The sequence below is a fragment of the Macrosteles quadrilineatus genome, unplaced genomic scaffold (assembly GCF_028750875.1).
Source record: "Macrosteles quadrilineatus isolate MER2022 unplaced genomic scaffold, UCM_ALF_1.0 Scaffold_8__2_contigs__length_117827958, whole genome shotgun sequence".
Lineage (NCBI taxonomy): Eukaryota > Metazoa > Arthropoda > Insecta > Hemiptera > Cicadellidae > Macrosteles > Macrosteles quadrilineatus.
This window is the reverse complement of record NW_026542601.1, coordinates 14,630,650-14,647,431: the sequence shown is the minus strand read 5'-3', so window position 1 is coordinate 14,647,431 and position 16,782 is coordinate 14,630,650. Positions and strand designations below refer to the sequence as shown.

Below are 16,782 nucleotides of genomic sequence, written 5' to 3'. Positions count from 1 at the left end.
CTATTACTAATCAGTTTAAAAGCGAGAGGAACCAAGGTAATTATGCTCTTGATACATTTATTTAATCAAATATTGTATTTTTAATATCAGTAACTTTTGAAAGAACAGCTTATTTGCTGTAGCCTGTCTGTAGTGTATAGGTTATGTTCACTCGACTTTTAGGTGTCTTAGTAGACAATATTTTATTAATATTCAGTGATTTGATTTCAGATACTTCCATAAGTAGAATATAATGATAAGAATGCATATTTGTCCTATTAGGCAATTATTTACGTGTCCGGAATACAATGATAGTAATATATATTATATTTGTCTTATTAGGCTAGGCCTATAACTTACCAAGCAATTATTTACATGTAGGGTGATTGGTAGTTTACAGAGGTGGATTTGAAAATTTGCCGCCCCTGGGCTATCCACAATTTGGCCCTCCCTCCAACCGTGTACGCTTTTCTTGGGGAGGTCGATGCCAAATCACTGTGGTCTAATGACTAAATGAGTGCCGTCTGCCTCAATTTAGGAGGTATTAACATTAATGTTTAATGCTCCTAGGCCTCAACTCACCTGTCTTTTACCACTTAGTTAGGCCTACACAGTAGCTGAATCTCCCCGCTAGCTTTTGACTTACGGTATCTCTCATCACTAAGTTTATATTATTCTTATTATTTTTCAATTGGATAGGCCTACTAACTCATTAGTAATTAATTACCAAAGCCACGAGAATAATTCAAATTAGAAAGTAAACAAGTGATTCGATAACAACAGATAAATCCTAAATACTATTTTATTTTATTGGAGTTGGAATGGAATCGGATGGTTAATAGTAAAAAAACCTATTGTAGGTAGGGCCTACCGGTAGTTTGATTCGAGGTATTTAATTTTTTATACAAATTTTAGTCTATTGAAATAACGTAACTCACATGATCTGGAATAAAAAAAAAACTTCTTTAATATTCTAAATACTTGTTGTTCAAAGGTTTATTGCGGACATTTTCCATCACGATACTAAATACTTACGATTCTAAATAGGCCCTAATTATTTCCTATCTCTCAATTCTGTACTAAAAAGTTTCATGACAGCTGGCTGTTTATGTCATTTCCTAACCTCAAAACTTCACTTCAAGCTGATCACTGCAGTGACATAGACATCATAAACATGTCAACTGTCAACAACAAAACAGTGGATACCGTACCTAATATTGCTCGAATTAGCATCAGCCGCATCGCATCAGTAACTCGCGAGAAAATTAATCATCACAACAATTCGCTGTCCACTGATTCAAACGAGTCCATGGCTGTTTTCGTGGATGGAAGCTTGGTTGGTGCGTGATATTAGTGGAGGTTAAATGTGGAAAGGTTTGATCATTGCAGTTCGTCTAACCTTCAACTTTCCTAGTTTAAAGTTTTTTTTTCCTATTTAGACCTAAGCTAAATATATTTTTGAAATCTCATAATAAAAAAAAATACCTACTTTTAAAATTTGCTGCCCTGGGCTTCAGCCCCCCCCCCCTTAATCTGCCACTGGGTAGTTACACTTACTTATTCTAAAGTAGGCCTATTTTGTTTACCAATTTAGTCAATTAAACTAATGCTTTCTTTTAATTATTGTATAATTTTGTCTTTTTTACAGATTGTGTCAAAATGAGCGGTTATTCAGCCGACCAACTTCCAGATATGCTGCCTTTGTATTACAAAAAGTTGTTTCCCTTTGGTCCATACTACCGATGGTTAAGCTATGGTAACTGTAAGTATATTAACATTTTTAGCTGAATGATGTATCCTTGGCCCTACAAAAGCCTAGGCCTGGGTCTAAATCATTTGTACCTTTCATAATAGTTCTACTGCAGCAAAAAATATGCTATAACCTATAAAATTGTATTTGCCTCTTTTGGAATGAAGATTTTAATCCCAGCCATACCTAAGCTGCTTTTAGTCATGAATAGGATGTACTTAGGCCCAACTTATTAAACAGCAAGTGAAGGCAGTATTGTTAATCCTAAGTTAACCATTTAATGATTAAGTTAGCTTATGAACTAAATTATGTCACTTTTTATTTTCAAATAAAAGTATACTTACAGCTCGTGACACTTAAGCTGGCACTTGGCCTATCGCGGCCAGTGTAGGCGGGAGGAGGGTGTAGGTAAGGAAAAGACCGGATTGCAAACATTTATGTTGACTCACGGGTTAGTCTCCCCGTGTATTATGTACTTGAGTGCCTTCACATGAACCCGCATGACAGCACATATTGTTTTTGAACTAGATGCAAGTAGCGATCGGCCAATTAAGTTCCAGCTTAGGTGTCAAGAGCTGTACCATTAATCTTTTTGTAGGCTTAAATATTTCAATGAAAATTAAACGAGTTGAAATACTTACAGCAAAAGTTAGTTTGAAGACAAAAAGGTGTATTATAATAACTTTATTATGCCCTTATTTAATTAAATCTGTAAAGACTTTAATTGTGTCTATTATCTACAGTGGACCCGAACTGTTTCCCAAACAGAGAGTTCTCTTTCACCCTTCAAGACGACATTTATATCCGATACCTTTCGTTCAACAATCAGGATGAAATGGAGAAAGCTATTCAGCAGAAATGTCCATACAAAATTGACATCGGAGCTGTATACAATAAAAAGTAAGTTTAAATGTTAATTGTTGGTAACATAATTTAGAAATTTCAGAAAGAATAAACTATGCCTACATTCTTATGTTTGTATTTTTTTTCTGTTATTTGTTGATAAAATTAACCAAGGCCACAGTTATGCTCCACTCACTGACTTAAAGAAATAAGAGGTTGTATCTTATAATTGATTGTGTTTATTCAATATTAAAATGTCGTCTAAAAGAACCAATGTATATTTTCCCATTTCGAGCAACAGATTGTCTTGCTACTCAACTAAGTTCAAAAGCCTAGTATTTTTTCCCCTTGTAAGGAACTTAGGTACTTTGGTGGCACAAATTGTTATAATAAAGGTAACTTATGTGGCTTCAAAAATCTGAATAAAAAATGTATGTAGAGTTCTGCCATGTACTATGGATATTTAACTAGGCACTCCAATCCAATGTTAAATTTGCAGCCAATTTGTAGAATAAAAAGTAAGCTACTTTAAATTAAGCCATTAATAACCATTACATTAGCGAGTGTGCTAATGTAAAATACCCTAACTTTTTAGCCAAACTGATAGTTCAACTTATTGCAAACTAGATAATTTTAATTAAAATCCATGTGTGTAGCCCCTGAGCTATTAGACATAATGTAAGACTAAATTACTTGCGTAATTCCCGTCACAGCTCAATAAAATATGTCTATTCAGGACATGTTTCGGTGTTAAAACACCATCGTCAACTTCAGGTACATAATGTAGAGTTGATCAGTAGTTAACATCGTCAAAAGATAAACACAGTACGAACATTAGTTTCTTAAATGTTTAATTGTTTTATGTATTTATTTGTGTTCGTACTGTGTTTATCTTTTGACGATGTTAACTACTGATCAACTCTACATTATGTACCTGAAGCTGACGATGGTATTTTAACACTGAAACATGTCCTGAATAGACATATTTTATTGAGCTGTGACGGGAATTACGTAAGTAATTTAGTCTTACATCAGATAATTTGATGTAGGCTAACATAAACTATCCTTCCAATGACAACTAAGGGAGAAAAACAAATTTAAAACTTGCACAATCTGTGACTAGCTAAGTTCTTTTTTAGTAAAAAAAACTACAGCTGGTTCTTAGATGGCATATCTGCTTACACAATGGTTATGCTACATGAGATTTGTCTACTAGGCCTAAAGATCGGCGAAAACAGACAGTGTTCACTCCGCAGCACAAGGAGCTTGTTTTTGACATCGACATGACGGACTACGACGACGTGAGGACCTGCTGCTCCGGCACCGACATCTGCTCCAAGTGCTGGAAATTCATGGCTCTGGCTGCAAAAATACTTGACTCTGCATTGAGAAGTGAGTAATTTCTGTGAAAAAATGTCGTAATTTAACAGCTGATAACCTTTCAGTTGATTGTCATCGTTATTTACAACCACAGTAAGATTTTAAACAAGAGAAGAAACCGTTTATGAAAATGGAAAAAGGCTACTTTAAATATTTAATTGGCATTTGTGAATCACTCTTAAAGTAGACCTACAATTCTACAATGTTATAAATTACTAGTTTAATATTTTGGCCCAAATGATCTAATAATGGTCTTAAACAAACATTCCTATTATTTTTATCCATACATGATAATTTTATTGTGAACCTTACCAAACTTACCTAGGTCAGCGTTTTGATAGGTAACAAGGAGCAATTAGAAAATGATTGCATTAATCATTTGGTGGTGAAACTGGGTTTGAAGATAATTTTTCTCTGTCGTACTTTCCATCTAAAACTAATATTTTTTCTTGTTGGTTTTTAGATGACTTTGGGTTTGAGCACCTTCTGTGGGTGTTCTCGGGTCGCCGAGGAGTCCATTGCTGGGTGTGTGACGCCTCAGCCAGAATACTCGACCAATCTGCTCGTTCAGCTGTCGCTGAGTACCTACAGCTTGTCTCCGGCGGCGAAAATATGGCCAAGAAAGTGTCCATTCCCTCCGAAATGCACCCTTCCATCAAGTAGGTGTTACTTTTAGGCTATTCAATATTAGGCCCTACTGCTACAACAGTGGATCAACATATCTTTTTTAGGTTATATCTAAACCAATGAGTACTAATGTTTTACGAGATGGAATTACTTTCAAAGTGCAGCTAACACAAGATTTTCTTATTCATGTCAACATAGACCATAAATATTGTAGTTTTAAACAAGATTGTAGTTACTGGTTAGTAATTTAATTTCAAAGTACTGTACTTTTAAAGGGTGAGAGCCCTTATCTATATTTTAAATGGCTAAATTTTTAGGATGAAAGGAAAAAAATAGTTCTAATGTTAATGGTTATGTATGCTTTTTCAAAAGCCAACCGTGATCAAAAGCCATTGCAATGCATCCATAAATAATAATTTTCATTACTTAATCGCTGCAATCTTGTAGTAAAAGAGAAGCAAGTAGATGTTTTGTCAAATAGACCTACCCGTATTTAATATAGACTAAGACCTCATTTAAATTATCCAATGTTTTTTTTTTTGTTAACTTAAATGTATCTGGGATTTAAACGTATGAGCATGACCATTGAAACACTTAGTGTATATAACTTATAAGTGGTTTAATAGCTATTTACCTTACAAGTGTAGTAAGTAAGAGCGTTTTTACATCACGCAGGTGAATGTTGTGCAACGAGCGGAAGCGAGTTGCATAATTTACCGAAGTGATGTAAACACGCTCTTGTGTAACGTGTAACATACAAGATTTTACCTGACCCAACAATATACAGGAGGTCACGAACAATATTTTTCATTATCCATTTCACTCATCTTCTAACAGTAACGTTCATTTACAAACAAAAGCTAGGTTAGGAAAATTCTTCAAAACATAACAATAAAATTCAAGCGCACAGCTGATTTCTAGCGTTGAACGTCGTTGGCTCCATAGAGGTGTATTTTTTAAGTTAAGCACTCAATGTTATTTAAATGGGTTTCATTACATCACCGAGTTGAAAAGTTTTTTTCAACTTTACATCACTCGAGAAGTAACGAAGTTATATACATCACGCTTGGTATAGGGAAGTTTAACATGGCGGGTTAGGTAAAATATTTTAAATAAGTTCTCAGTCATTTGATTTGTGTTATGCATTGCTCAGGACATCTTGAGTTCTTTTCAACCAACTAATAACATTTTCTAATTTTCATTACCATAAAATGAAATGTTATATAATAATCATAAATAAGTGGATAGGCCTACCTATTAAAATACAGTAAGATCTAGGTACGGTATTAACCGTCACCCATGGGATCTTTGACAATTAACTGAATAGCAATAGACTGATAGCAGAAATGTCTTAATAAATTACAACAATTTTGAAATTACAATGCTTTTGGAAAGAATCAACACTGTTTATGACTGTGCTAATAGTAATAGGTATATACACTGTAGACCTATAGGTTTTTTAAAAACGCCAAAAACTTACTGTAAAAATACTAAAAATAGCCAAATAGACATTTTTAGGTGATTGTTAATCGAGGTTTCATTGTAAAAATAGAATAATATGTATCCTTAATGATCTTATCATTTTACTTCTATCTGTAATATTCTGATTTCCATCGTAACCACAAGCAGATGTATTACTTACATATCATGTAACCTACCTATACAAATTAATAAGCATTGATGTTCCAGTTGTAGGAAATGAATTCTACTAAGTATTATTTTTTAATTTGTGTTTTAGACGCGCTGTAAACATAATCTCCAAAGAATTTGATGAAATGATCGTTAAAGATCAAGATTTTCTTGGAACCAAGGAGGGAATCCAAAAAGTTATCGCCTTGATCCCGGATCAGAAAGTGCGTGAAGAAGCAGAAAAGGAGCTAAACAATCACAGCACGTCACAAAAGAGGTGGACGGCTCTCCAACAAGTCATAAGCCAAGCTCAACTGAAAGTGAGTCGATAGGATGTTTAAATTTAGTCCATTTTATCTGGCGTAATGTAGGTAAGAGACCGTGTATCGTCACAATCAAAACAGAACTCCCGCTTGACGGGTCTGCTTTTGCACAACAACAAATCCTGAACCTGCATTACTTTTGGCAAAATCCCTTCCGATCCCAAGCGATCTTTCATGTTAAAATAACTGTTTTAAACTTACTATACTACAGTACTATTCTAATATAGTTTTAAGTCATTTGGGTTCGTTTTCATCAGAAAAGTGAAAAGCAGTTAAAAATAGGAAATCAGGCATCAGAGGCTACAATCATGTTTCATCCTGTGTGTAAGAGATGTATTTCTATGATAGAATAGGATTATAACAACTTAGTAAATTGCAGTTATTAAAATATAATTCACATACATGGTCTGAAGATTTGACTTTATTACTAACAATAAATAGAGAACAAACATACATTTAGAAGTGTTAGACAAAAATTAGCTCATTTTTTTCTCTTTGGCAATCTAACTTTAGGCCTGCATCAGTTGTACTTTTACTTACGTCAATATCATCCTGGATATTTTCAATGGCCTTCGTGTCTAGGCAAGAAATAAATGTATTTTTATCATAACTTTTAACAATGATGCAAATATTTAACAAATTGTTCATCTCTTTCAGGGCTCCATGAGGTGGAAAGGGAAGCATGTCATAGACGAGATCATGATTCAGTACGCTTACCCTAGGCTGGATATAAATGTGTCGAAAGGCTTAAACCATTTGTTGAAATCTCCATTTTGTATCCACCCGAAGACAGGAAAAGTCTGTTGCCCTTTCAAACCGAGAAGTGCTTCGAAGTTTGACCCCACAACTGTTCCAACCATCAGGTATCTAATTGGCCCAGCTGGTAATTAATAACAGTTTAAAAGAATTGACAAAGTTAACTTTGGTGATTAAATAGGATAGAGTCTTATAGATTTTGCTTTATGGACAAACGTATGATTTTGTATTGGTCAATTAATTTTGTAGATGTCTCCCATCATTTATAGGATTTTCAATGTAAAAATTATTACCGCCAAATAGTTGATCTACTACCACTATCTTGTTATCAAGCTGTATAACCAAAAGTAAATTCTGTGAAACTTATTTTTAAATCTAGAGAAAAACGTTTGGTCGAAATAACACAGTCAACCTGAAACATATAGCAAAATAAAGTTTTGGATACTATTACTAAGGTAGGATGGATGAGAAATCTACTTGCAATTTTAAAGTCAATGCAAATACTGGACAAATAGGCTAAAACTGGTTATTTTCTATATAGAAAGGAATAAAACTTGTATATTTTAACAAAGAGACCTTGTCTGCAATTTATACAGGGTTAGGCAAAAGTCTGGAACCCCCCCCCCCCAAGGTTAACTTTTTAACGCGTTGCAGTAGGAAAACCAAACTTTTAACGCGTTGCAGTAGGAAAACCAAACTCGGCACATATTTACAACATAAGAAATTGCACTTTTTAATCAAAGTTACAACTTTGCCCCAGCCCCCAAAATGGGGTATTTTGGGGGCAGCACCAAATTTTCAAATGTAAACACTTATCATGTGACACCTCATTTTAAAGGGTTTACCAAGAAAAATTGTATGGTGCAAACCAGAGGTCAATATCGCACCCCTAAGCAAAATTCAAGAGATTCAAGAGAGATTCAAGAGAGATTCAAGAGATTTATTATACCATTAAGTAAATAAATACAATAGGTAACGTCAAACTATTCTAAAATGAACAAACCAATGCATATAAATAATCAAACGTTCATCATTACAAACCATGCTGAAATAAAAAATGGTTAATCTTCACAGCAAACAAAACAGCAAACCATGCAGTTATGGCAAACAAAAGAAAATGAAAACTGTGACACATACCTGAGTGTAAAAATAAAATTACAAACTAAAAACAATGGCCAGCCTTCAGAGCATCAAAAAATTCTTTAGTTTCATAAAAAGGATTCGTTTCAAGCCAATCTTTTACAATTTTTGTGAATTTTGACTTCCGCAATGACCGTACACTTTCCGGGAGAGCATTGTAAAACTTTTTGCCTGTAACAGGAAAACAGTTATTAGTTTTACTCAATCTATTGCTACTTAAATGTACATTGTTTCTATTTCTTGTAAAATATGAGTGGACATCCTTGTTACAAACCAGATCTTCTTCCATGTCCTTAATAGCTAACAAAGATTGATAAATATATACATTTACAACAGTCATAATACGAAGTTCTGCAAACAAATGCCTACAATGCTCCAGATAATGAACCTGACATATTATTCTGATAGCCTTTTTTTGATGGAGCAGTACTTTCTGAGCATGCGGGGAGTGACCCCACAGGAGCGTGCCATATACAATATGGGACTGAAAAAAAGAAAAGAAAGCCAGTCTCAAAAAGTTAAAAGGTAGTTCAGAGGTCAACTTCCTCAAAAGATGTCTTACTCTACTTAATTTTACACAGAGTGCATCTATGTGGTCATCCCACGCAAGCTCCGAGTCCAGGGTGAAACCCAGCAGTCTTACAGAATCATCACTGGAAACATTTTTATTAAGGCTAAACATGATTTCTTGAGTTTTGGCTGCATTCAAGGCCAATTTATTTCCATCAAACCATTGAGACGTTACATTTAACAATGAGCTAGCAGAATTTTTTGCCATAATATGATCAATGTGCGTAGCAAAAATAGTGGTATCATCTGCATACATCAATATATCATTTGAGACACCATAATACAAGTCATTCATGGCAACAATGAATAAGAAGGGACCAAGGATTGAGCCCTGTGGGACTCCATGCTTTACCACTCGAGAGTTTGATTTATCCCCAGCCCAGGATACAACCTGGAACCTATTATCAAGGTAGGACTCAAACATTTTGAGCGCACAGGCTCCAACACCATACATTGAAAGCTTTTTGACAAGTAGGTCATGCGGCACACAATCAAAAGCGCGTGACAGATCGCATAACACAACAGAGGTTGACATTTTGTCTTCAAAAGCATTAAGAATAACCTGTAAAAGGAAGCCCACCGCAGTTACAGTGGACTTGCCCCTACGAAATCCGTGCTGAGCAGGGACTAGTAAGTTATGGGTTTCAAAGTGATCACTTATCTGCCTTAACATTAAGGCTTCAAATATCTTGCCTAGCACTGGTATCAGGGACACCGGCCTATAGCTTGCTAGTACATTTCTAGGGCCCTTTTTAAACACAGGCACTGTTCTGGCTGTTTTAAGAACATCAGGAAAGACGCCTTCAAGAAGGCAGCAGCTAAACAAATGGGCCAATAAAGGAGCGATTACATGTACAACCCTTTTGATAAAATCAGTTGACATATCATAAACATCTTTACTGCTAGAGGACTTAAAACTACTGACTACATTTGTTACCTCTAATGCACTAACCATTTTCCACTCAAACTTATTATGTACCCCTGGAATACAATCAAAATAATTGTTATCCTTTAGTGGAATGGAGTCAACAATACCATCCACAGAGTCCAAAAAGAAATTGTTGAAATCCTCTGCGGTTGCAAAACTCAAATCAGCGCCCGCTCCCGCCCTAGGTCTGCTCTGGTTGATCAAATCCCATGCTGCCCTACACGGATTAGCCGAGGTGGCGATCCTGACTGCCGCCGCTGACTGCTTTGCCTCTCGCAGACAAGTGCGATACTCCTTTCTCAGCTCTCGAAGGTAGGGAAGAGTGCTCGGCCTACTTTTTGAAATTTCATGGACAAGAAGAATATATTTCTTAAATTCTGCAAGCTCACTAGTATACCAGGTATTGCACTTTTTGACGCGCGGTTCACCGGTGTTACTATTCAGGTTAACCATCTTGCTTCTCATAGGGAATTGCAAATTAAATTGGTCACTAAAAAGAGAGAAAAATTCAGAGAAGGCTGAATTTGCTGGGAGAATACAGAGTTTGTTAAACCAAGCAGGTGTTAGGTTTGTAATGATGTCACAGAACCTTTGCAATCGTCCTTCATTGGTTAGTCCTAACCTAAAACACACGTTTTTTAATTTAGGTTCTACCGAGTCTTTTCCTAGGGTAGACCTAGGGTCATTTAGCTTCAATAACACATGCTTATGATCTGCGACTTGATCTTCACTAACTGTAACTTCATAATTCCAGGAATCTAGATTAGTAATAAAAGAGTCTAAGGATGCCTTATTTCTAGTGGGAACAAAGACACTACTATAGAACCCAAAACTACGTAATAAGTTCAAAAATTCAGTTGACTCACGGCCGGTTTTAAGAAGATCGATGTTATGATCGGTACCGATAGCAACAGCCAGGCCAAAAGAAATCAAAAAAGTCAAACACTGTTCCAAGAGAACAAAAAATCGTTCTAAAGTACCATTCGGAGATCGATACATCGCTACTATAATCAGTTCAAGCTCATGCAGTATAATAGCTACGAACTCACCTGTAAGTTCTTCACAATAACTACTCAGATCGAGTAACGTGAATTTTAGATTTGGTTTAGTATAAATGGCAACCCCGCCACTGGGATTAGACCTACAGAAATAAGTGGTAAGATCCAGATCACCCACACTTTTATAAAAATCGACTTCGTCAGATAGCAGCCAATGTTCACAAACACACAATACATCAAGGTTATTCTCTTGGCACAAAATGTCTAACTCCGCCACCTTGTTGCGTAGACACTGCACATTAATTGAACACAGTGTAACATGTGCAGGCAACTTTTCTAAGACTGGAGATGAGTACGACTCACAAGTGGTTTGGCTAAAAAAGTCTGTGATCGAATAACATTAGGTTTCCAGGACTTGACAACAAATTCCCTAACCAAAGTCCCAGTAGGCCAGAAACTATCATCTAAAACTTTTTCCTTGTCAGCAGGTTTCACACCTAACCTAAAAGATTTGTAGGAGTAACTACTGCTACTGTATTTAGGTTTCAGTTCAATACACTCGGTTTCAATAGATGCACTTTCCATGTAGTTAGTAATGTCCTCTTTACTCACATCAGAGCACAGCCTAGATACAAATATATAGTCCTTTTTTTCCACAGCTCGTACCCTAGACGCTTCAGACAGATCAGATTTCGTTCCAATAATTGGAGGAGAAGTTTGTCTAGCACTTTTCCTATCACGATTACGCCGACTCTTTACGGTGTTCCATTTTCCCTTTCCCTTGCTAGAACCGCCATTTCCCTCTTCACTACTAATGGCTGGGAATTCGTCGCAATTGTCATAACTAGGCCTATTAGGCCTAACACCACCACAGTCCAAATCTACACCAATTCCACTCACTCGATTTGGTTCCACTGAGACGGAATGAGTATATTTACTCTAGAGTTCGAGCAACTCGATCCAGATTGAAGGTCTCCATCTTTACGTCCAACTACTACGGAGCTAAAAGATGCAACTTTACTAGATCTTCCCGCCAAACTAACGTCACTATTGACTTCGTCAGTTTCCTGTTTGTCAAGCTTCAAAAACTGGCATAACCTATCATTTGTTATGGAAAATTCACCAATTGTCTTATTTATCTTATTATTATCTTCAATTAGACTATTTACAGATCCCACCAGACTGTCCATACACCCACGCAGATTGAGAAGCTCGTCAATAATCCAAGCACTAGCGACCACTTTGTCCAGCTTCACAGCACATGGATCGCAGTACCACTTTACACTGTCCGATAATTCAGTTATTTTACCGTATTTATCATCGTCTAACTTCACACAACGAGGGTGATACCATCCATTACAAAATCCGTCACAGTAAATACCACGACCATCGCGTTTAATTACTTTATCGCAAATTTTACACGGAGCAGACGAACTATCAGCACGACTCTCCACCATGACGTCAACATCTTCCATTTTAATTATTTAAGATGAGCAAGCAAGATAAAGTCTGGACACCCCCAGTTAACTTTATAACTTGCAGTGGGAAACTGCTTACACGGTTATAAAGTTAAGTACAAGGTTATAAAGTTAACTGGGGGTGTCCAGACTTTATCTTGCTTACTCTTCCTAAATTAAAATGGCTGCCATTTTTATTAGGGGTGCGATAAGGAACTCTAGTTTGCAACATTCAATTTCTCTTGATAAACCCTTTAAAATGAAGGGTCATATGAGGGGTGTTTACATTTGAAAATTTGGGGCAAAGTTGTTACTTTGATGAAAAATTGCAATTTCTTGTATTGTAAATGTGTGCCGAGTTTGGTTTTCCTACTGCAACGTGTTAAAAAGTTAACTGGGGGGTTCCAGACTTTTGCCTAACCCTGTATAGGGTTTCCCTAGTTGTGTCATTAAGGAGTTGTTTGAACTTAATTATCTTTGAATGTCGAATCTTTTCAAATTGTACTTTTTTCTGTACCAATTGATGTGGCCACGTCAAATTCAAATTGGTCCAATAAGAATTAATGGTATGTAGGGATGGTCAAGTCTCGAAATTTCGGGAAATTTTCGGGAAATTTAAAATCTCGTTACACGAGACGAGATTTCTTTTTGGCCAAGATTTTTATCGAGACGAGAATTTATAAAAAAAAAAAAAAAAAAAAAAAAAAATTCAAAACGCCTGCAGAAAGTCAATGCAATACCCGCAATACAGGAGCGTTTTGTAGTTGCGTTTACTTTGTGAAGGCGTTCTTATTTAATTAATTCTTCAAATGTAAATATTACTTTAATTATTTTAATAACATTTGAGAAGTGTTGTTAAAGTTAGCAGTGTGAAAAATGTTTTACTACTATAAAAAAAGTCAAAACAAGTAACTATTTTATAAAAATTAATATTTTATTTTATGATTTATTTTATTTTAGGATAAGTTGAACTCTATCCTAACTGATATCACTATGTTTCCTAATCGTAGGCATTTTTAATAATTTAGGCGTGATTAATAAAAAAATGTTATGCTGATGTTTTTTAATAAAAGATTGTAAATATTCTTGCTTATTATCATTATTTTTGTATTTAAATAGTCATCTAACAATGTTACAAAATCAGGTAAAAATTCCGAACGTGCACTTCCCGTTGTGTATGAGAAGGGAAATCCCGTCTCGATCTCGTCTCGAAATTTTATGAGAAATAAAAAATCTCGTCTCGTCTCGTCTCGAACTAAAAATCCAATCTCGTCCATCCCTAATGGTATGTAAAATTCCCAGCAAAAACAATCAGCTGTATTGTATATATCCACTTACGACTTTAGTCCTTGTTTCAGTGAGTTGATTGAAGAGCTGAGCCGGTTCGATGAGAAACAAACGGAAAACAAAACAGACGACGAAATCAGCAAAAGAGTAAAAGGCTACAAGAAGACCTCATTGAACACCAGCGTCCATATATTTGAAGAGTTTTTGAGAAAACTTGAAGCGACTTGGAAGGGCAAAAAGATCGAGATCAGTGGTATGTTTCACTTTAGGCCTAGTTAAGATATTTCTAAACTGCTTGCTTTCAGCAATACAAAACGTAATAAATCTGCTGTATTAAGCTTATTTAGACAAAGTCTAGTTCAGAACATAAGGAATTACACGCTTGAATCCACGACCAGTGTAAATTACATCTACTCAGTGAGTAATTAGGTTTGTTGTTGAGATAAACTATAGATTAAACATTCCCTTAGTAGAATTGTCATCCCTATGGATCAGCCTGAGACAATTAATGTTAGTTCTGTCCGATGCCTTTAGGGGCGTTTTTAGTTTGCAGCTTGTTTCTTGATATTTAAAACCTTGTTTAACAATATTGCCGATTATTTTTATGCATGTATTGGCCATTGCGGTGATATCAGTGAGGTCGGGGAGTGGGCTGAAAAGTAAGGGGAGGGGGGGCAAACTTTGTTGCCTACAGGCAGCAGATACTTAAATACGTCCCTGTTGGTTAATCTATGGGAAAACTTATGTTATGTTTTAATGAAACACTTGAAGCCTACAATGTGATAGAGAAACTTTTAAAATACTTACACTATCCATAAACAAGCAATATTTACTGGATTTAATTTACTCTTCAGCACAATAAAATGCCAAACTTTCTAGTATTTCTTATACTTTAGTAACCAATGTGCATAAACTGAAATTGTTGAGTTGTGGATATGAGACACATCTCATCGCTATTAACCAGCTGTACTGTTTCATTCGAATTGAACATAGTTACACGGGCCTCTGATAGAGTGTGTTGCTGTCAAAGTTACATTTACTCTTAGCCTCTTAGTTTTTGACACTTTGATAATAATTAACATCGCCTTAAATATGCTATTATATACAGTAGAAATCTTTCAGTTTGCCTTTTTTTAAGTCTGTGTATAACACAGAAATTAGTTATTTTATTTGGTGGTATTTGAACCCTGGTACTTGGGCACGGAAGTCCTGCACTGTATCACTAAACCAGCTCGCTCCCCGGTTCAATTCACCTACTGTATATTCATATTCTTGTCATCCTAAAACTAGCGACAACTTTATAATATCATAAAACGACAACTAAAACAAAGAATGGAATTTTTACTTTATTAGACTATTCTTGTAAGAAAATTATAAAATCCTATTTCTTTATTATTTATAGGCCAACTAACTTTCACCATAGAGTAATTTTGTAAATTTTTTGCAGATCAGAAAATGGAGTTTTAATCAACCAATGGGAAGAGACTAGTGTAAGTTGTGTAATTAATTGTTTTATAATTTGTGATATTATTTTCAATAAAAAGTTCTTATAAATATTGTTATTGTCTCTTGTCATCTACCATTATTTGAAAAGGCATATACTATTTTTTATTAGGGCTCTAACTATTGTAAAACTTTTTCACCGAGTAACTGACAGTAACTTATAGGCTGCCAGCCATTTTATAACATTTAACTAAATTTTAAATATGTTTTATTCATGAAGTGTTAAAGTGTATGCTACTGTAAGTGGCACCACAGTGCTTGAATCTAAAAAAAATATAAAATAATAATTTACAAGTTTATTGTTTTAACCAACAACAGATCATTAAAGTAACATAACAAAGTATTGATCAAATTTTTTTTAATCATACTTTTACAGATTCTAAAACTGACCATGTCGTTTAGTTTGATAGAAATTCCATAAAAAATTCTCACCAGCTCACGATACATTTTGTTAACCCTTTAAGATGGTGTTACGAGTGTAGCTCGTCACGGAGTTTTGCAGATAGGCAGCCATACTACTAACCCACTGTAGCTTGAGTTATTTGTCAAATCTCCCCTGAGAGCGCTAGTGTCGCATCAAGTCTAGTCCACTCTCAGCTGGCCGAGAGTGACATGAAAGCTGAGTTGACTAACTTTTTGCACTGACGAATGTAGCGGTCTCTCTATATGCGAAGGTTCAGATTTTTTTACGTTTGCAATTCATACTAAGCCTACCGTACTAATGAGACTAGCCGTTGGGAGATCCCACTTTAGGTACAGTAGTCGCAGCTAGTCTGGGCGCGCGGCCGCGCTAGGGTGCGGGGTGTAGAGGGGAGTGTTTATTGCTCATTTCCAAAAACATCTGGCCCACACGGCTCTCTGGGGTTGTACAGCGCCTCACTGATGTCTCCATGGCTTTGGCGTGGGGGACGGTTAGTACACAAGGGTCCGCGCGCCCAGACTAGCTGCGACAACTGTAAATGGTGCCCGGCTGGGGAGGAAGAGAAGGCATTGGTGAGTTAAGCAGGGATTGCACACGACACCTGTTTTGCTTCTTTTCACACTCGTATAGCGGAGGAGGATACAAATTTTTCTGTTTTAGCTTTTATTTTGTTTAAATAAGGACATATTGTTTCAAAATACATATGCCAATCAAAGACATAAAATGAAATATACAAAATTACATTGATAATGAAGACATAATAAGCATTATTGTGTCAATCGGTTAAAGAACTTAAAATATTGTAAGTATTTTAATATTTTAAGAACTTTAAAACAAAAACGTTTTGTTAGTTGTTGATAAATTTTGTGTTCTAATAGTTTGTAGCTATCAAATGCTAAGCGAGCCCCATCTAACCAAAATTATAATCCTAGAGTTAGTAAACATGAAATGTGATAGTTCAAACTTTATCCCTTCAGTCAGGTGAATTTCATCCTTCTGTATTATTGATAACTGTTTTACTAGTATTTTGTAAACAACACCACTTTGTGGTATATTTTAAAAATAAATACGTAAAATAGCCACTAGTGGTCGTAAAATCAAGAGTTTGTCCTGCCGCAATTGCAATTGTCAATCAATAATACATCTGCAAAAATCCATTTTATTCTGTCACATTTAGATCTGTACAAGTTA

General features: G+C 35.5%; 1 protein-coding gene across 1 annotated transcript; it reads left to right on the top strand.

Annotated features, from left to right (window-relative positions):
• The first annotated feature begins 17 nt into the window (after positions 1-17).
• Positions 18-15,223, top strand: LOC129000226 (DNA primase small subunit-like). Its single transcript, XM_054427180.1, has 9 exons — positions 18-36; positions 1,628-1,741; positions 2,473-2,629; positions 3,789-3,964; positions 4,416-4,611; positions 6,318-6,528; positions 7,189-7,394; positions 13,739-13,920; positions 15,115-15,223. Exons 2-9 carry the CDS (start codon positions 1,639-1,641, stop codon positions 15,132-15,134), a joined length of 1,251 nt encoding a protein of 416 aa, XP_054283155.1. The 5' UTR covers positions 18-36; positions 1,628-1,638; the 3' UTR covers positions 15,135-15,223.
• Positions 15,224-16,782: the final 1,559 nt, after the last annotated feature.

Coding starts and splice junctions, on each gene's coding strand:
- LOC129000226 (XM_054427180.1), top strand. CDS start 1,639: ATGAGCGGTTATTCAGCCGACCAACTTCCAGATATGCTGCCTTTGTAT. Junction 1,742..2,472: donor ATGGTTAAGCTATGGTAACT/GTAAGTATATTA, acceptor TATTATCTACAG/TGGACCCGAACTGTTTCCCA. Junction 13,921..15,114: donor CAAAAAGATCGAGATCAGTG/GTATGTTTCACT, acceptor AATTTTTTGCAG/ATCAGAAAATGGAGTTTTAA.